The following is a 21,757-nucleotide window of genomic DNA, read 5'->3' on the forward strand; positions in this document are numbered from 1 at the left end:
CTGTTAGCATTACATCTCATTTTTTCCACAATTGAAAAAAATAACCAAAAAAATGTACAGCCTTTATTCTGTGATTACTTCAAATTTAATCTTGTGTAGTTTCAGTATCTTAACTTTACTGCTTCCTCTGCTGCATTTTTACTTATCTGATAGGAAATTGATTTTCTGCCTGGCAAAACATTCTCTTTCAAATACTATATAAAAGAGTAAGTTCCTTGGTGATAATCGTTCCCTTTAATGGAATGCACCACATAATGTTAAAATCTTTATAGTCTGATTGCTCAGATATTTTTAATTGGATATTCTTAGATGACATTATTCCTATATGAAAAAACAGGTCATTTTTAAAGTTCATAATATGTGAGATATAACTATCTCACTGTAGTAATCCGCCCCCAACATGAAGTAGTTTTGCTCTCTTCAAATTAATAAGAAAAGGAGGGAGGACATCATATAAAATTGAAGTGAATTCCAATTAAAATTTACTTTTTAGTTTGTACATTTTCAGCTCTGAATGAATTCAGTATAAAATATATGTTGAAATTAGGTTCCACGTACTGATCAAATGTCTGTTAGGACCATTCTTAGGTGAGAAACTTGAATCTAAGCCACTGTATTAAATCTATATTATTTGCATAGATTTGGTTCTTTATAAAAGCATAAACAAAAATGCAAACCATTGGCAATGTTTAATAATATGTTTGGGGGTAGAAAAGGCTTTTTGATAGGTATCATATATAAATTTATTTTGAACATTTTGTAATTGCAGACTAATATTTATAAAATAATCTTTGCAATGTATTTTGTTCAATAGAAAGAAACAAATATTAATAGAGAAAGTTTCTAAATTAGAGCTGGAACTGAAGAACAAGAGTACTATAGTCTCTGTCTCTGGAGTTAGGCATTGTGCAGTGAATGAGAAATAAAGTTGATGGGTTTTGTAGTTACATTCTTAATGCCTGCATATTTTATCCTAGCTCTCAAGACATGCTGGTATTTTTAATTTTTTTTTTTTTAAAGATTTCATTTATTTATTTGACAGAGAGATAGAGAGAGAGCACAAGTAGGCAGAATGGCAGGCAGAAGGAGAGGGAGAAGCAGGCTCCTCACCGAGCAGGGAGCCGGACGTGGGGCTTGATCCCAGGACCCCGGGATCATGACCTGAGCTGAAGGCAGCTGCTTAACCAACTGAGCCACCCAGGCGCCCCAAGACATGCTGGTATTTTAAATCGTTTGCATTAAAAGATATTACAATTTAGCCTTTTCAACTACAAATACTGTAATTTTGTCATTGGAACAATGTTCTTATTTTAACAAGACCATTCTCATTAATCTATATTGATTTTGTTTAATAAATTTTGTGTCCCTACTGGGTTTAATTCTTTATTCACTGATGCTACTTCTTGCTGACACTTTGATAATTTCTGTCTTTTCAGACATTAAGTCCATGCCCATGTCCTTGATGAATTATTTTTGTCTTTTTAAATTTACAAATGGGATAACAATCCATTATGTAATCCTAATAGTATAGATCAAAATTGGAATACTACCTACGTAATATGTAGAAGTAAACTTTTCAAGAGGAAAAAAAGGGAGAATGAGAGGAACTGTAACAGCAACTACATTTTAATAAAAGAAGGAAAGTACCCAGCTAACAAGTTGAGTAGACCAGATTATTTCATTGCTAGTCTGATTGATTATGTAAGATTTAGGATAACCATTCCTTCTCCAGTCAACTAAGAACAGAATGCCATAGGAAAACTATGTAAGAGTACTTTGAAAAAAGTAAGGCATTACATAAAATATAGTACAACATAATGATGGATATTGTTTGTTCTGATTTTAAAAGCTTTTGAACTATGTCTTGTACATATAGTCAGTCTATAAATATTTTTAGTGATGAATTCTCTCTTTTATCAACTACTTATTTTTTTTTTTAAAGATTTTATTTATTTATTTGAGAGAAAGAGAGACAGAGAGCATGAGAGGGAAGAGGGTCAGAGGGAGAAGCAGACTCCCCGCCGAGCAGGGAGCCCGATGCGGGACTCGATCCAGGGACTCCAGGATCATGACCTGAGCCGAAGGCAGTCGCTTAACCAACTGAGCCACCCAGGCGCCCTATCAACTACTTATTTAGGCCTTTATTTCAAATCAGACATTTTATTCTTTTTTCTTATTGTTTCTAACCTTGCAATTAAGATTTATTTTCTGCAGGTAAAGGTAAATGACTTTTATTTGACATCATTCTGGTAACTGAGGGGACTGGAAGTATGAGATTATGGTTTCTTTTCAATGTAGTAAATCTTGAGATGCAGCTGTTGAGATCCTTAGCTTATAAATCAGAGTAAGTATTTACTTTTGAATAATAAAACTTCTTATTTTCATGTACTTACTACTTCATGCTGGAAACATACATATCTATAGCAACCAGGGAAAACAGATCACCTGTTAGTTTAAGTGCAGATGATAAGGGAAAACGAATTCCTCATTTCTTGAAATGTGACTCATTTCTTTTATAGTAAGTGATTATCACATATTTTATTTTCTTTTATTATTATTATTTTTAAAGATTTTATTTATTTGACAGAAAGAGACACACCAAGAGAGGGAACACAAGCAGGGGGAGTGGGAGAGGGAGAAGCAGGCTTCCCGCTGAGCAGGGAGCCCGATGCGGGGCTCGATCCCAGGACCCCAGGATCGTGACCCAAGCCGAAGGCAGGCACTTAACGACTGAGCCACCCAGGCACCCCGATTGTCACATATTTTAAAAAAGGAAAAGTGATATAATTCCACAGTGAGGAATAACTGTAAAATATAGATGTCATGTGTTAGGGGTCAAGCAGTTCAAGTAAAATGAAAATGTGTAATGAATTTAGATACTCCCAAATTTAGAGATGTACAGAGAACTAATATACAGAATTTGGGCATATTTTCAGTTGCTTCTCAGAGACTGCTCCAGAGTCTTCCCTTGTTTATTATAATAAAAGTAAACTGAAGTGACTGTGTTAAACTACATGGAAGAGGACAAGCAGAAATACAAATGGAAAGGAAATATTACACAAATAAGGTTCAGGATAAGACAAAGGTGACTATCTAAATTAAACCTAGAAATCTGTTGCTAGTTAGTTTATGAAATCTTCCATTTATTTTGTTTCTTTTGCAGAATCTGTTACGATATTCTGTGTAAAGTGGGCATTCACAATTGCATTTAGGAAAGAAGTACTAAAAGTTTTCCATGTAAATAGCAGGTTTTCTCTGCACTTATATTGAGCTTATATTTTTTCCTCCCTTTGAAACTGAGGTTCCTTTTATATTGTCCATAGTAATCTTATAATCAATATAGCATTTCTATGTAATAATCTTTTGAGAAAAAAATTATACAGTATCCTCAAGTATGAAAAGATTATAGTGCTCACCATAACAAAGAATTTCAGTTTAGATATGTACTATAATTGGTGAACATGAAACTTGATGTCCCCCCCTTTTTTTTTCCATTTTCCTCAATTAAGGAATGAGTTTAAAAAAGATTTTTTACTTTCTCTTCCAACTTTGCATTGTCTGTAAATCATAGTGGTCTGAAGGAGCAAAGAGAAGAAGAGCATATACTTACTAGACACACCAAACCGCTCTTGGGAAAACAAAACAGTAGATGAACATGGTAACTTCATAACTAGATGTATAATTAATACACTGAAACTAAACTATGATATGGTACTTTCTCTAAAAATAATACTGTAGGGTAAGAAGTATATAAAAACAATTGAATAAAAAATGTGACTTAAGAAAGAAATTGTGTTCAATGTGTAGAATATAAACCTGGATTCTTCCTGGTGAAATAGATCAACTGTTTTCTCATTTAACCCTAAGAAGTGAATATTCATTTCATTACAGGAGACTGGATTGTACAGAGAAAGGAGCCAGAACCTCATAAGAAGATATAACAATGAGGATTTTAAAAATTTATACTTTAAAACACTTTATTATAAAACTGTGACTAGGGTTCTTTTCATGTGAATCATTTTATACATGCCCATACTTTTAATTAAAGTTTATTGAGTTCTTATATAGACTTTATACCAAATTAGGAACTATAATTGCTCATATTTTAGAGGCACTAATATGCTTAGAAGCTTTTATTCACGGTCACTTTCAATTATACCCCACATTTACACACACATATGTATGTATAATCAATTTTTTTATATCAACAGAATACATCCATTTTAAGAAGAGTTTGAATTTTGACATGTCTGCGCACACATGAGTACCACCATAATCAAATATATAACATTTTTATGACCCCACAAAAGTTCCCTTTGTCCCTTGCAGTCTACTGCTCTCTATTCCCAGCCTCAGGCAATTACTGATTCCCCTCCCTCCCCCCTCCCCCTGCTACTATAGATTAGGATTTCTCAACCTCAGCACTGTTAGTATTCTGGGCTGGGTAATTGCTTGTTGCCAGAGGGTCTGGTCCTGTGCCTTGTAGGATTTTTAGCAGCATCCCTGGTCTCCACCCACTAGATGCCAGTAGAACTCTTTCTGTACTCCCCACTCCTAGGTATGACAATCAGAAATGTCTGTAAAGACTGCTGAAGTAACTTCTGGAGAGCAAAACAAAGTCTGCTTGAGAATAGCTACCAAAGATTAGTTTTTCCTATACTAGCGGTTCATACAAATAGAATCATATAGGATACTTTGTGCCTGGTTTCTTTCTCTCAGCATAATGGTTTTGAGATGCATCCAGTTTGTTACGTGTACCATTTGCTATCTCTTTTTACTGAATGGGGTTCTAGTATGGATAAAGTATAATTTGGTTAAATTGTACCAAAACATTTGGTTTTGTTCACATTTCCTTTAAATACTTAAAAATAGCTGCTTTAAAATCTTTGCTAATCATATCACTCTAGTCCTTTCTGGATCTATTAGTTGATTTATCTACTGGTTGTGAGCCACATTTTTCCCCTTTCTCATGTCAGTAATTTCTTTATTGAATATCAGACATCATTCGTTCACATCATTCATTCACACACATTCATTCATTTTGCTTTTCTTTAAATAGTAATGGACATTTTTTTAGAGTGCTGTCAAGTTATTCATGGATCAGTTTGATCCTTCAAGGCTCTCATTTTTTGGTTATGTTGGGTGTAGAGTTGCCTTTATTGCAAATTTAACTCTATTACTAAGGTGTTACTTTTCTGGCACCTTTATGGACTATCCTGGTAGTTACAGGACTCTTCACTCTGGAACTTGGACATCAGCCAGCGCTAAGTATATTCTGGGAATTGTTCATTTTACAAGCTCCCAACTGTTTTTTTTGCCCAACCTTGTGGAGTCTCATTCTTCATTTGCATTGCTGATTATTTTGCAATCAGCTTGATGAAGGCTTACACAGATTGCTGTAGTTCTTTGCTCTGCTCTTCCTCTTTAGTACTATGATCCCAAATTTTTTTAGCCTCCTCAGTCTCTGCAGTTTGACTTCTGTCTCTTCAACTCTGCAAGACCTCCATAGCATCCCCATCCTGCATAGTGATCTTGAAATTTCCTTCAAGATAAAAGGCCAGTTGTAAAGCTCACCACATTAGTTTCCCTTTTCTCAGGCAAAACAGTCCTGTACTGCCTGTTGCCCAATGTTTGGAAACCATTGTTTGTTATATTTTATTCAGTTTTCAGGTTGTTTACAGCAGGACAGCAAGTCTATTCCTAGTACCTCCATCATGACCAGAAGCAAAACTCTGGGTTTTAATTCTTTTGTGTTAGTATGAACATAGAAATTTTGGGAAAACATCAGATTCATATTTGCTCTACTCGCATAGTTACTAATATAGACTTATTATATTCCTGTAGTACCATTCCTGTGATTCCATTTCCTCTTGCCTCATTTTATATGTCCAAGGGCCTTTGCTGGTCTAACACCATTGGCCTTTCTCTGGCTTTGCCCACTTATTCTGCACAAAGGTAGGAAGAATGTTTGGTAGGGGAACTTGGGAGAAGGTTGGAAAATCTTGGATTAGCCTACTTGTGTAAGGTGTACTTTCATGTTAGCCTATCTTTAGGTTATATTGGTACATTTTAGTTAGCAGAGGCCTTTGGTTGTCTATCATTGTCTGTGATTGAATAGGTTAGTTTAATTCAGGGAAGACATTTGGGAGTTCATATGGCAGCAGATCTAAGTAACGGTGTCTACTTTAGCTGTTTCAGTACTAACATAGATTTCTTGGACTCCATTTATCTACTCCTATCTACTACTCTGTTAGTCCCAGATTTGGAGGGGGAAATAAAAGAATCATTGTTCCCCTCAAACCTAAATATCACAGATACACGTATTTTTCAGTTAACATTATAGCAAATCACTAAATACTTTTAACTGTGAGGAATGCAAATTGAAAAGCTCACACTCTCATTGATTGAGAAAATGTAACCAGATATATATAAAGGCTACCAAGTTGTCTCTAGGAGTCTTTGTAGTCACTCTGTCTCTAGCTCAGCCTAAATTCCAATTTCCAGGTAAACTGGACCCTTTAACCCTTCCACCAACTGGTAGATTCACATGCACACCACATCTGCTGCTTCAGCACTGTTTACAATTGTGGTACCTTGTGCTCTTTTTCTTAGAAAGAGATGATAAAAAGCAAAACAGAATAGCTAATGTGAAAGGATAGGAGGGCAAGAGGAGGGTGTAGGGCAGGAGGGAAGAGGGAATGGAAAATATAGGACTTTTCAAGAGCAGGTAATTTACAAAAGAGCTACATGGGCATCTTCTACTTGAAGGAGATAGTAGTAGTTATAAAAGACAGGTTATACATGGATAGAAAAGATGATATAGAGGAAAAACAGAGATGAAAAGCTACATTTGTCTTTGCAATTATATGCCACTAGTGATTCTTATTAGGCTTTAGATAGTTTGTTCTTGGGAAAGAAGTAATGTAGATATTCTAAATGGAAACTATAAAAATTATTTTAATGCTGTTGAATCAAGTATTTTGCCTAATTCATATTAAGATACATTTAACATTATAACTTTGTTATTAGTAATATAATTAAACAAAATTATCAGCTTTGGTATTTCTTGAGTTTAGGTTAAAGGTTTTGAGAGTTTTTATTAAAAAGAATCATTTTCTCCTTTGACTTAATAACTTAATTATATATATATATATATAAGCATATGCTTTATGACATGTGGGTTTCATGAGGGCAAGGGACTTTGGCTTGATTATTATAGCCAAGTAGGAGGAACTCCATACATATTTTTTTAAATGTATTTTTACAAAGATTGGATGGAAAAATGAAAATAGTTGGTATGGTAGAAAGATTAATTTTTTAAATATGTAAGAGTAAGGACTTGCTTTATTATTATAAAAATAATATTTTTTTTAAGAAGGTAAGAGTTGGTTGAAACTCTCTCTAGTATTAGATTGACCACTGTTATCTTCCTGGTGGGATTTATCAGCCCAAAGAGAACTTTGGCAGATATATTTTGTAGTGTTAGTGTTCCCAGACACATCTTTGGGCAGGGGCAGTCAGGACTTTGACCCTTTATTTTCAAAAGGCTCTTGTTCCTTTTTGATCCCCAAATGTCTTTCAAGGAAAGTGTTAAAAGGTATGAGTCTAAGTGACTACTTATTTCACCATGATCTTCTGGAAAATAAGAAAACATTATTGCTTCTCTTTTCTCCCCCTTGAATCTTTATATATGTGTGGGAAGATAGTATATATGTTTGTTTGGATAAGTACTTGTATATCCTTTTTTTTAAGGATACCTACATCCTTTTTAATATATTATTTATAGATGTTTTCTAATACAAAATCTCATGGGAATGATATTAAAATGGAAGATGGAAAGGTCTCTTAGGAATAAAAGTAAAATGGAAAAATAAAATTAGATGGAAGTTGCCATGTATTCATGAAATTGCTTAGAAAGAAGTTATGTTTTAGCCATAGATACTCTTTCAGCATCACTCATTTTTGGTATAATTTTTTGCAAGAAGTAGAAATAAATAATTTACTAGAAATTTTCTATGCTTATGTTTTCTTTTTGCTTTTAAAGAAATGAATCAAATTGTGTCTGAATTGCATGAGAAAGGAGTATAATGTTCATGTCAATCTATGTAGTGAAATCTTACATCTATCACATCTGTTATTTGATGTCTGTTGCTTGAAATACTCAGTAATGAATCATGTTCATATAAGAAAAACATTCAAGAATTATGGTTATAAATCAATCCATTTTGTGAGCTTTTAATAAATTCATTTTATAGGATTTTAATAAGTATAATTGATGGCATAAGATGTAATTACGGAAAAATGTTTTCTTTTGTAAGCTATATACTATTTCTGGAATTTGTAACTGTTTATATATTTAACATTAATACTTATTTTTCAGTGTTTCTAGCATCTCATTATAATAATATAACATGTTGTGTTTCTTATTAGACAGTGATCTTGGCAAACTTCTATTACGCTTCAAAATGTCTGATAAACAAACTGAGTGGATAGAAAACTGCCGAAGACAATTTTGTAAAATGATGAAGGCCAAACCTGATATACTCAGTGGAAGTGGTGAGTATGTTGTTTAATTTTTGTGGTGTTTTTGGTATGAATATTATATTAATGAAAGCTGTGTTTCCTAAAGACCAGTGTTGACATGTCTAGAATACATAATACTGACCCCAGAAGTCCAATGACTTCTGAGAAACTTATGATCCTGGAAAACAAAAATTATCTGAAATGCAGGGAAGCTGGGGGCCAGAAAGAAGGTGGGGGAAGAGGCCCACCGACCCTCACCTCCTAATGACAGTAAAATTGTAGGCAGCACAAAAACTGCCAAAAAATATTAAAATCTGAGAAACTATTAAACTTTTTTTAAACTAAGAGGTCTTGGTAAGCAGTTGGAACACTGATCTGCCTTTACCCAGGTAACCATTTGCTCAGTTTCACCAGCTTTCATTATACCATACTGCTATGTTTTTGGAAACCTTATTGACTTTTTTATTGACACATATTTTGAAACTGTGCCACATCTAGCCAAGTAAATTTAGTCACTCTTAAGGAAATTGAAATTTTATTGTGAGGGAATAGCGGTTTCCTAAACTAGCAAATAAGTTGTTTTATATTCAAATATTTATATGTGCGTATGTTTTCTAAAAATCATCATTTTTAAATTAGCATTATTTTGAATAAAGGTCTAAGAAAAAGGTTCTAATGGAAATATACGGTAGATTTTTTTGAAAGCTGTAGTTTAAAATTGTCCACGTTATTAGCCATACTTTATGGTTTTCATATTAACTGTTATAAAATTAAAAGTGGGAAATAAAAATGTTTTATATTTTGTTGTTGGAGAAAGTATATTTTCTGAGAATAGTGACATAATCTATTGGCAACTCAGAGATGAATTCCCTAGATTTTCTTTTTGCCTCATATATCCTAGAATGAGTGATTAAGAACACCATCAGATGCAGGATAAAAAGGTGGGGTCAATAAACGCATACTCTCTAGCGAAAAGGACCAGGAAAGGGGTAGTCTATCAGGACACATTTTTATAGAAAGTGACCACTTTAATCCAGCCAAACACCACAGAAAATCCTGCTAGCAAGACTTGGGCACAGTCTGGACTTCCATCCTTAACCTGGCAGTAATGGGACACCCTTGCCTCTCCTTGCTAGGATTGTATCAGAGGGGACTTAGAGAGTTAAGGATTTTCACTATCACTCAGTGGTAACAGGGCCAGACCTCCTTCTTCCCCTACACACATGTGTTTGTCTCACACATGCAACAAATTTAAAATTAGGAAGTATCAGCAAAGAAATAAAATCCAAAAGGAAATTTTAGGAGTCAAAATACTGTAACCAAAATAAAAAGCTAAATGGATTGGTTCAACAATAAAATGGACAGAGGGAAGAATTGGTGACTTGAAGGTATCAACAGAGAGGAAATAGACTGAAAAACAAAACAAAACAAAAAATTAACAGAGACCGAGAGACCTGTGGAACCATAACAAAAGGTCTAACATTTGTGTCATTGGAGACCTGGGAAGAGGTTAGGACTATAAATGTATTTGAAGAAACATAGCTAAAAACTTTTCAAATTTATCAAGAAACCCAAATCTAAAAGTATGGATTCAAGAACCACAAACAGGGAAACCCAAAGAATTCCACACCAAGACACAATATAGTCAAACTTCTAAAAACTAAAGACAAAAATATCTTGAAAGCAGAGAAGGAAAAACAACATCATACCTACAGGGGAAAATCAATACCGTTGACCATGGACCTCTCACCAGAAAAGATAGAGGACAGAGGAAGTGGCATGACATTCAAGCACTGAAAGAACTGTTAATCTGAATTCTCTATGCATTGAAAATAGTCTCCAGGAATAGAAAATCAAGATATTCTCAGATGAAGAATTTGTCAACAGCAGACCTATCCTAAATGAAGGGATAAAAGAAGTCCTCTATCCTCACAACTTCCTGAGACTCTATAATTATACAAAATAAGTTTTCTTAAAAAATATAGAGGAAAGTGAATATAAACTACTTGAGAACATTGAGAAAAATAGTCTGACTGTGCTTATAATTTGTATAAAAAGAGGATATGGTTGGATGCAGTAAGATTGTAAAGTGTCTGAAACCCATGAGTATAGTGTTAACTTCATGGGGTAGGGAGATGGGAGCCATGATTTAGTTCTTGAATAAGCAAGTGTTCAAGGAACAAGCCTCTGGTGGTTCCACGCAAGATGGATTGATTGGGAAAAAATTGGGTCTCTATTGCAATTATCTTATGATCTGATGATATGCTAGCAGTGATACAAGATAAAAAAGAATTAAAAAAGAATGAATCCAGGAGAAATTTTGCATGTTTACAAACACTGAGCTGCTTTAGTTTTGGAACCAGCTTCTGTTGTGATAGCAGTGCCAAGGGAGAAATTAGTCAATACCCAAGTATCCCTGAACAATCTGTCCTCAGTGTTTCCTCATGAGATAAACCCGTGTCCCTTCGTAGTTTGTATGTACACGCACACACACACACACATATACACATATATCTTATACATTTTGTTTTTATAGTCTGTGTCATAGTCCAGCCCCATGGAATAAATATGTTTAAAAGGAGGCAGCTTATAATCTAAAATCCTTTCTAGAAATTCCAGGTCTATCATTTGAAATAAAAAGATCCACTTAAGATGAAAAGAATATTTTATGGTTTACTTTCTGGACAGTAGTATTCTAGAGTTAATTTGTGTTTAAAGTTAAGCGTTTCATGATATGAACTAATTTCCTTGAGTTATAGATGATGGAATTTTCAGTGAATTGACGAGTGAAGTGGTTGGTCATACTGAGATAAGTAGCCACTCACTAGTAATTATGCAAGTTCAGCTACACTTGTTTGGTTAGTTAGATGTGCCAATGAGATTTTAGCCACGGGTTCAACTACCGTATGTAGATCAGTTTTTAGTATTACTCCATGATTATAGCCTATCCCTCAAAATATTTGGAAGTGCATAGTGCTGTTTATAAGGGTTGCTGGGCAAAATGAGTCTATTGGAATCAGTAGAAATCCAGAACCTTCTCCAGATAGTTTGGCGATGTAATTTTTGCATACAAAGTATAAAAATAGTTAATCTAAAAGCCTCCAGTGTATGGATCTAATGGCATAGTTTTGCATTTCAAGATCAGTACTTGCCATAAAATAGTGTGCTTTGCAAAGTCTGCAGTTAGTCTGGTAACTCTTAAGTTTCAAATTATATTGTGTTTAGCTCCACAGATGTGATAAAGAATTTTTTTATTTCACTGAAGTGTGTTTAGGTATCTGTCTGATGGCTAAACCTGATTCTGGGCATAGGATTCAAAGAATTGCTTAGCAGTATGCTTTGACCTTTCCCATTAACTCATGCACTTTACTTCAATGCATAGCATGTAGCAAACATTCGGTTGTGCTAAAATGAGAATAATTATAATGTTAAATGGATATTTCCACTTAAAATTCTTTTTATATAATCTTTGTTACTAATGTGTATCTCACATTTTATTCTTATCATTTGATTCAGAATGATTTTCTAAAATTCGTTAAGATATTCTTAAAAAATTGTAATCTCAAGAATCTCAAGACTATAATTTTTTAATTTAAATTCAGTTAATTAACATATAATGTATTACTTGTTTCAAGGGTACAGGTCTGTGATTCATCAGTCTTTTATAATACCCAGTGCTCACTACAACACATACCCTCCCCAATGTCCATCACCCAGTTACCCCATCCCTCCCACCCCGCTTCCCTCCAGCAACCCTCAGTTTGTTTCCTAAGATTAAGAGTCTCTTATGTTTTGTCTCCCTCTCTGGTTTTGTCTTGTTTCATTTTTTCCTCTCTATATTAACTAACATAAACAAACACATGGAGGTTGAAAGCTCTCACCTAAGGGCTATTTATGTATAGATTCATAGGTAAAAACTTTGAAAGATTTTTCTGTGAGTGAGAGAATTTATCCCTATGCATGTAAAGATAGAACCATTAAACAACTATAAGTTTAAATAATTGACAATACTGTTGCCCTTTCTGACTCTCCACTACTATATTCTCATACTTTTTAATACTTATTTTAATTTGAAATCAGAATATGAATAGTTGTTTTTATCTTAAGCCATTAAAGAACTATGATATGTAGCTTGTCAGAGCTACAGTTGTTGGAAAGCACATGTTATTCCTGTTTGATTGTACATTTTTCACATGTTGAACACTAATTTCCTTTATGACTTATGTGCTTAAAATGCACTTGGATATGAAAAAAGGGTCCATTTAGTTAATACAGGTCAGAGTCAATATCCTGAATGTAACGCAGTTTTAAAAGGTGACTTAAGCTTGCTTGTTTTATATATATATATAAATATATATACTGTGTATGCATATCATTTACTTTATAGATATATTTCCAAAAAACCAATTCTGGATTCTATATTAAGTATAATTCATCTGATTATATACATTTTGAGAGTGGTAAATGCAAACACAGTGGCATTATCAGTCCAGTCCAGGAATCATTTGTTCCTTCTAAACCAGAGAGAGAAAAGCTTACTTTTTTTTTTTTTTTTGATACAGTTCTTTACTGTTTCACTGAAAGATAGGCATCTTTTCCAACTTTTTTTTGATTAATAAACTTTTTTAGAGTAATTGTAGATTTACAGCAAAATTGAGCAGAAAGTATGGAGAGTCCCCATATACATGCTATGCCTTACACATGCACAACCTCCCCCACTATAAACACCTCACATCAGAGTGATAACACTTGTTACAATCAACGAACCTACACTGGCACATCATTATCATCCAAAGTCCATAGTTTACATTAGCGTTCACTCTTGGTGTTTGCACATTCTATGAATTTTAACAAATGTATAATGGGGAAATTCACCCACCATTGTTGTGTCATAGAGAAGAGTATCACCGCCCTAAAAATCCTGTGTTCTACCTATGCATCTTTCCCTCCACGCAACTGCTGGCAAGCTTACTTTTGATCCAGTTGCCTTAAACAGATATAAAGTTGCAAAGTGTATAAAACACATAATATGTCCTGGTCTTGAAAGGGAAGGGAGTTATGCCTTGATTGTGGTTTTGGAGTTTAGATAATTTTTTTTTCTGCATGTGTGAATAATGATGATAAGATATTATAGCCTAATTAGTGATGATTTTATTTCTGTATTGAAATCATTTAGCGAATTCTGAAGTAATCCTTAGAGAATCTAAAGATAACAGATGATTCTTTTCCAGTTTTACATTGAATAGGTTCTCAGTGAAGCAATTAAAATTTAATTTACATCAAAAACATTGTTATGTTAACAAAACACATTATTAAAGTGCTTTGTGTTTTGAATTGGACCCCCTTAAGAGTGTAACTGAAGAAGTTCAGATGACTTTTATCTACTAGTCTGTGACTTTAGAGATGCATTATCACGTATTATTCTTGACCTTTAATATCCTAATTATTCTCTTGTTTATTACAGCTTTACTAGAATTGCTTGAAAAATTTGTGCTTCATCTCTCCGAAAGCCCATCTGAATGCTACTTCCCCTCAGTGGAATATACAGGTATGTTTCAAGCATCTTGAATTTTGAAAAGCACTTAATTATCTAAAAAATAGATAATATTTCATAGAGCTGTCTAATTAGATTAAAAATACGCACAAGGTTTTTCATCTTAAAAATCTCTCACTTGGGGGCGCCTGGGTGGCTCAGTTGGTTAAGCGACTGCCTTCGGCTCAGGTCATGATCCTGGAGTCCCCAGATCGAGTCCCGCATCGGGCTCCCTGCTTAGCAGGGAGTCTGCTTCTCCCTCTCCCGCTCCCCCCCCTCTTGTGCTCTCTCTCTCTCACTCTCTCTCTCAAATAAATAAATAAAATCTTTAAAAAAAAAAAAATCTCTCACTTGGTGCCATATACAGTATAGATATCTTTCAGTCTCTTCTGTGCAAGTGTCTGGGTTTTCTTGTAACTTTCTAACTCTTTTTTGAGCTTTTTTTTTTCCAGTCTACCCATCAAAAGTTGTTTTTCATTAAGGCAGTGTCTTCCTCTCTTTTGATTCTATCCACTCTCCTCTAGGATCTCATTTGTTTGTACTATTTTACCTACCTCATATGTTGATAACTTCAAAATTCACATCTTCTATTCAGAGATCTACTACATTGTGGTATTCCCAGCAGCTTAAAAGGTAAACATCACCTGGATGTGCTACAGAAACCCTCAAACTCTAAATGTCCAGCAAGGCCCTCACCTCATCATACCTTATTAACATATACCCTTTTCTACATTGTGTTTTGCTGGGCAATACAATCATCTCCTGTCCATCTAAACCAGAAACTGAATAATGATCTAAGTCCATATTTTCTTCTCAATTACCAAACTATGTTAATTCTATGTTCTTAACAGATCTCAAATTTATCTACTTAATTGATCACTTCTTTGTTCAGGCCCCCATTACTTCTTGCCTAGGGTATTACAACAGCATCTTTTCCAGTTGTCGCTGATTAGAATCTGATTTCTTTTCAAAGGTATCCTTTATGCTGCTCTCAGAGTGACCTTTGAAGTGCAAATCTGACCTACTCATTCCTTGAAGTACAAGGAAGATCCTTCCTTGGAAGGATCAACATTGACCATTACATAAAGTCTAAGCTTCTTACCTTGATACCCAAAGCCTTACATTTCCCTTCCCTTTTCTTCCTCTCTGGCATCGTGTCTTTTTCTCCATGCCTTCTGTTTATTTTTCAGGAACACTAAACTATTAGCAGGATTGCCAGCTTCTCCCTTCCCCCACCCAAAGACACATTCATTTATTAAATGCATACTTACAGTTTTCTACTATTTAATAGAATTTTTATAAGCATATAGACACATCAGTAAACAAAAGAGGGAAAGAATCTTGCCTTCTGGTGGGAAGACAGACAATAAACAAATACTTTAGTATATCAAATAGTATGGCAGCAAATGAGAACTACACAGCAGGGAAGAGGCCTGGAGAGTGCTAGGTGGGGATGGGGGTTACATTATTAATCATGTTCGGACTAGCAAAGTGGGGAGCAAGAGATGTAGGTACTTTCAGGAGAGGAGAATTCCAGCTAGTGACCAGGAAAGAGACGAGTATGGCTGACCAGGAGTATGGGAGAAGCATTGTTGGTATTGAAGTCAGAGAAGGAAGGATGATAGAGGGTTTTTGAAAGTCACTGCAGCCTCTTGAACATAGGAACACAGGCTCTGATTTATATTTTTACGAAAGATTGCTGTGGCGCCTGTGTTGAGCAAAGACTGAAGGGAGGACAGAGGGCTAAGACAGGGAGATGAAGTAGGAAGCTGTTGAGAAGATCCAGATGAAAAATGGCAGTGGTTTGGATGAGGATGTCAGTGGGAGATCGTGAGAAGTATTTGGATTCTGGGTATATTTTGATGATAGAGCCAACAGAATTGAGTAACAGATCGACAGTGGAATGTGAGAGAAAGGAAGGAATCAAAGAAGACTCCAAGTCATTGATCCAAGCCACGGGAAGGATTAGATTATCATACAGTGAGATGGGGAAGAATGAGGGAGAAATAGGTTTGAGAGAGGAGATGAAGAGCTTGCTTTTGTTAGGTTTTGAATACTTGTTATACATTTAAATAGACATTTTTTTTATACATTGGATATTTGAATCTGGAATTTAGGGGAAAGGTGTGGGTTGGAAATATATATTGCTAAATCATCAGCTTAGAATATAAAGCCAATATGCATCTGTCATGTCTTTCTCATATTCCAACTTAATGTCTTAATGTGACAGTAAACTCCTGTAGGGTAGTTTTCACATCTTATCTGTCATATCCTCTGCAACTAGAATGACAGTGTTAAGAAATATTTGACAAATAAAAGAAAGAATAGCTAAAAGAATGAAGGAGGAGGGCTTTATAAACTGTATCAATCAGTTTGTCTTAATTTTAATAGGCAGTAGATTAAACCCTTTAAGATTTCTGAGCAAAAGCTTTACTTGACTCATCGGTACTTTAGGAAGATTATTTAAGTGACTGTGTAAAGGATGAACTAGAGTGCAGAACTGAAATCTGCCAAAGGTGAATCCCCAGGACATGAGAGTTGGTAAAGAAATCGTGAAGAAAGCAGAGAAGTAGCAGAGACTCATGAAAATAGATAATCAAGGGATACTGCTCCTCTTCCTTGAAAGGGTAACATGACTTCTCTGTTTGCTGAAGAAATCATCATTTAATTATTTATTCAATTTAGACACTAAATGTCCTATTTCCTTAAAAAGAAAAATATATGCTTCCAGTCTGACCCAGCCTATCCTTCTGGCCACCACTGATCAAAGGCCTCCTATGCATTCATGTCACTGAACCTTTGTTCTTACTATTCCTTCTAGATGAGCTTTTCTTTCCCCATATGATAATGTAAAACTTAACTATAATGTTGCAGCTAAAATGTTCCCTTCCCTCTTACTCCTAAGTAGATGTTCCTCTTCTGCACTCATTGTATTCACTTTAAACTACCATTTTGATATTTATTATATTGTATGTGGCTAGTTTAAATTATTCCATTAGGTCTCAAACTCCTTTGTATCTTTAATATAGTATTTGATATATCTTTATTGAATTAAAAATATATACTGTTTCATTAGCATCTGTATTCATTAGTGTAACAATTCTAAATATATTGATATTTACAAATACACGTATGAACATATACCTAATTATTTACACAGCAACCTTTAATGCAAATTTGGCAAAGGGATAAAAGAGAACATAAGAAAATGAGAACAAAGAAATGAGAGGAAAACATAAGGTAGCATTAAACAGAGATTAAGGTAGGTGAAGGGAATTGATACCTACTGAGCACCTCTTGTGAGCTAAATAGTGTGCTGAAGAACTTGATGTGTGTTATATTATTCAACCCTAAAACTACTGTTTGCAGTAGGTATAATCATCACTTTTAAAATGAGGAAACTGAGGTACAGAGGAAGCAACAGGAATTGTGAAGAGAGTTTTGAAGAAAAGCATTTGTGAAGAAAATTGTAACAAACCTGAAAATATGTGTGAAAAGATACAGGGATTAATGGTCAAGTCTATGAGTATGAGAGGAAATAAAAAGTGATAATTATGGAGATTTGCATGGCCAGAGTGGGTATCTCCCTAGTTTCACTATAATCTCTCAGTTTCTGCAGCTTGGCACATTGTTCTGTTGGATCATATTTTCTGTAAATAATCTAAAATTAACATTATGTTACATACATCGTCTAAATACTCAACAAGACTAATTGCTCAGTGTGTACACATTCACTGCCCTCTGTTGAATTTCTAAATTATGATGAGGGAGTTCTCAGATGTTGGCTCTTTTGAATGTATTATCTAGGCAGATAAACCCCAAATGTGAATTTAAATTCTTTAAAGGTTCCAAATGAATAGCTCTCCACTGGAGTTTCAGAGTACAGCCAAAAATAAGGTGGCTTCCTGTTTCTTGATTGTATAATATATGTTGTTATGATATGGTAAGCTTGTTGCTAATATCATTTTCTTCCCATGGCTAAAGATATCCTCACCCTTCATCATTTATTTATTTTTTTGGCTGGTGGAACAATGATTTCCTATTATAAAATTTCACTCTATTTACTTTAAATAAATAAAAACCATGCTTTGATATAAAAAAGAAAATGCTGGATAGATATATTCAATGTTTTTTCATGTTTCTTAAAATGAGAAATTGATTGTCTTTTTAAAAATGACATCTTGCTTAAACCCTAAGGTAGCTGAGATTAGAATAACACAATCATCCATCTGTTGTTAGTTACCTCAGGATTCCAATCTATTATAAAATTTGCAGATCTGGAAAAATCAAATTAGTTTAGCTGTTTATCCCCTTAAAGAAAGAGGAATGAACGAAGTTCTGCACATTTGCAGTTTGTAAATCTATATAGGTATCTTTCCAAATCTTAACCGATGTTAATTTTTTGTTGGTTCAATTCCCTGGAATGAGTTGGGGATTTTTTTTTTTTCCTAATGTAATTCCTTTTTTAAATGATGAATTAAGTACTCTTTTAAAGGTAGGAAATATTTTTAATTTTATACCTTTACTCTTTATGTTGCTAATCAAAAGGTTGGAAAGAAATCAGAAAATTTTGCATTGTTTCACCTTTTGACTATTGAAATACTTTTAAACTTAATATATATTGTTAAACACCTTTTATACTTTCTTTGGATATTCAGCAAATACACTCTTTTCCACCTTCCATTTATGGCGCATGTTTGTGAGTATGCTTAATAATTGCAAGGAAGTATATAATTTGAATTACTTAGCCTATCCCCAAGTAGGGGAAATAATGCATACACCTAAAATGATGAATTAAATAAATTGCAACAATTAGTAAGAGAAAATAAAGAAAGAAAACTGACATTTTCCAGCTGGCTGCTTTATTTCAAGCAGTGTGCCTTTAAGTATGGTATTTGAATTGGGTTATTGTCAAATGAGGGTTTTTGTTTTAAGTGCCATAGGTGTTTGGTGGAAAGAGTGATCAGTGTTGACTAGTGCTGTCAGGAAAGACAAGAGGAAAAAGTGATAATGGAGCAAGAGGAGTGTCTCTAGTATGGCTAAAAGAAAAAATAGGAGAAGGGGAGTCTTGCAGGAAAGGGTAATAGCATAAAGACATGGAAAGAAATCCTTTTTCCCAAATAATGCTGACTATGCCAATTAGGAGGCTGATACTCTTACAGTAACGTGGCCACAAGAAATTGAATTTTATGTCTGTATGAATTGAATAAAATGGATAGTTAAACCCTATGTTAAAAGAGAAGCAACAGAATCTGCAGACTGACTCTGGGAAAGGAAGGAGGTAGAAGAGAGTATATGACCGGTTGACTTCTTTGGGTGGTGAGAGTTCTTTGACTTTATAACAGTTATAGCAGGGCTTCAGAAGAATCAGTAAACAGCCAAGCAGTAACTACTTCTCTAACCATGGAAGTGTATTCCAGTGGAAAAATTCTTTACTCTTCTGAAAATTAATTTTTTTTCCACACCATTAGCCAAGTGCCAGGCAGAATAGATTTCATTTCTTCTACTGCCCTATGTGCTAGCTTTGCAAACCAAAAATAGAATAGACTGCATTACCAGAGTGAGCAATTTCAGTCAATATTAAGTCAATTTTTCCAACTCATTTTGTTCTGAGACCATTATATTTACAATTACATGGATTGGTTACTTCAAATAGTTAATGCTTTGATTAAATTAGACATTAAGTAGGGTAAGTATGATGCTACAGGTATCATTGTTTGGTTGACTTTTTATCAGCAACTTGTTATACTTTTCTTTTTTTTTAAGATTTTATTTATTTTTTGACAGAGACAGTGAGAGAGGGAACATAAGCAGGGGGAGTGGGAGAGGGAGAAGCAGGCTTCCCACGGAGCAGGGAGCCCGATGCGGGGCTCGATCCCAGGACCCTGGGATGATGACCTGAGCTGAAGGTAGGCGCTTAACGACTGAGCCACCCAGGTGCCCCAACTTGTTATACTTTTCTTTTTTTTTTTTTAATTTTTTTTTTTAAGATTTATTTATTTATTTATTTAACAGAGATAGAGAACATAAGTAGGCAGAGTGGCAGACAGAGGGAGAGGGAGAAGCAGGCTCTCCGCCGAGCAGGGAGCCCGATGCGGGGCTCAATCCCAGGACCCCAGGATCATGACCTGAGCTGAAGGCAGCCGCTTAACCAACTGAGCCACCCAGGGGCCCCTTTTTATACTTTTCACAGTGACTCCAGGGAGTGGGAGTTGTATCGTCCATTTGTTACTTAATTTCAATGTATAGAAAATATTTTTAAGTCCCTATCTATTTCCATCTTCCAACTTGCTCCATTTGATATGAAGTACAGTTTCTTGTTCATTCATTTATTCATTTATCTATTCATTCACTCAGTGTTAAGCACCTATATTAAAGTATCTCATACAGAGATGTGCACATTTCAGTAAGTCACTGGTTACCAGTGATACATCAGAGTCCCTTGAAGACATCCATTTTTATCACTGAATTTTATTTATTTTATCCCATCAATTTTGTTTTATTTATGAAGATTTTAGTTCCTACTTCGTAAGTTGTATTTAGTCCAGATTGTATAACAAAAGATTATTTCACCGAACTTTTGTAGTCCAAGATCTGTTTGTTTGTCAAGTTGGCATATATCAAACAGAAATTTAAAATTGAAGTGTCTCTTTTAATAAAATATTTGGTAAATAGGAAACTATTTTCTGACTTCTGCATTCCTGCTTGGAAAATGTTATTTTTTTCAAAGGGGTTTTATTCACACTACTCTCACCTATATCTATTTAATATTGGGGTTTTTTTGAGTGGATATTTGATGTTTGTTATGGTATGCCTAATACCCCCATATATTCTCATTTAAAAGCCGTTTTAAAGATTTAACTACTACATTCTTTTAAGTGAAATTTCTGAAGTGGAGTATTACTATCTGATTTTAACTATATATAAACTTTACTTTTATTCCTTTAAATGTGGATCTCAAGTTCAGTGCACAAGAAATAAGCTGTAGAGGTCTTTAAAAATACAAATGACTGGATATTTACCCTCAGCAATATCATTCAGTGGTCTGGAGTGGAGTCTTTTTATCTTTACTTTTAAAAAAACTCAAGAGAATTTTGATGTACAGCTGTTATTGGGAACTATTATCTGTTGAAATGTGCAGAATTAAGTTTCTACTCTGAATATACAGAAACATAAACTTTTAGAGAAGGAATAGATCTGGGAAATTATTTGTACAACCCCAGAAAAGTTAAAAGGACTCCTCAGACAGACAGCTAGATCAGTCTGGAACGATTCTTTCCTTCCATGGGAAAGAACTAAGAACCTGAATCATGTAACATGAGTGTCATAGTCCTTTTGGGAAACTCCCCTCACCTTGATCCTTAACTATTCCATTCTTCATTGATAGAGAGGTCAGCATCTTCTCCTAGAAATCACCCTGATCTATAGAATACAATGGCATCAAGAAGGCTCATTATTAGCACCATTAGCCCACTGCACATTCCTCCTACTACTGTTAAGATATTTAGCTGTATTATACTTTCCAGAAGAAGAACATTAGTGTTACAAGCACACAGATCTATATATTAATGAAGATAAATATTTCTCATGTTTAATAATCCAGTTTTATCTGTACTAGAATTTTAAGTGTTACCATCTAATCTAAATTAAAATTGTTCTGGTAATCGTTTATAAAAATCAATCCTTTATATAAATACAGAG

The 21,757-nt window shown here is 34.4% G+C and overlaps 1 protein-coding gene across 1 annotated transcript in view; it reads left to right on the forward strand.

Moving 5' to 3' along the window:
• Nucleotides 1–21,757, forward strand: part of TBC1D32 (TBC1 domain family member 32) — a 207,882-nt gene that overhangs the window by 140,076 nt on the left and 46,049 nt on the right. The window contains exons 27-28 of the mRNA XM_044917351.1: nucleotides 8,431–8,556; nucleotides 13,988–14,071. Of these exons, the coding sequence (XP_044773286.1) occupies nucleotides 8,431–8,556; nucleotides 13,988–14,071 (210 nt within the window). The remainder of the gene's footprint in view (nucleotides 1–8,430; nucleotides 8,557–13,987; nucleotides 14,072–21,757) is intronic.

This window comes from Neomonachus schauinslandi, chromosome 8 (genome assembly GCF_002201575.2).
Source record: "Neomonachus schauinslandi chromosome 8, ASM220157v2, whole genome shotgun sequence".
NCBI lineage: Eukaryota > Metazoa > Chordata > Mammalia > Carnivora > Phocidae > Neomonachus > Neomonachus schauinslandi.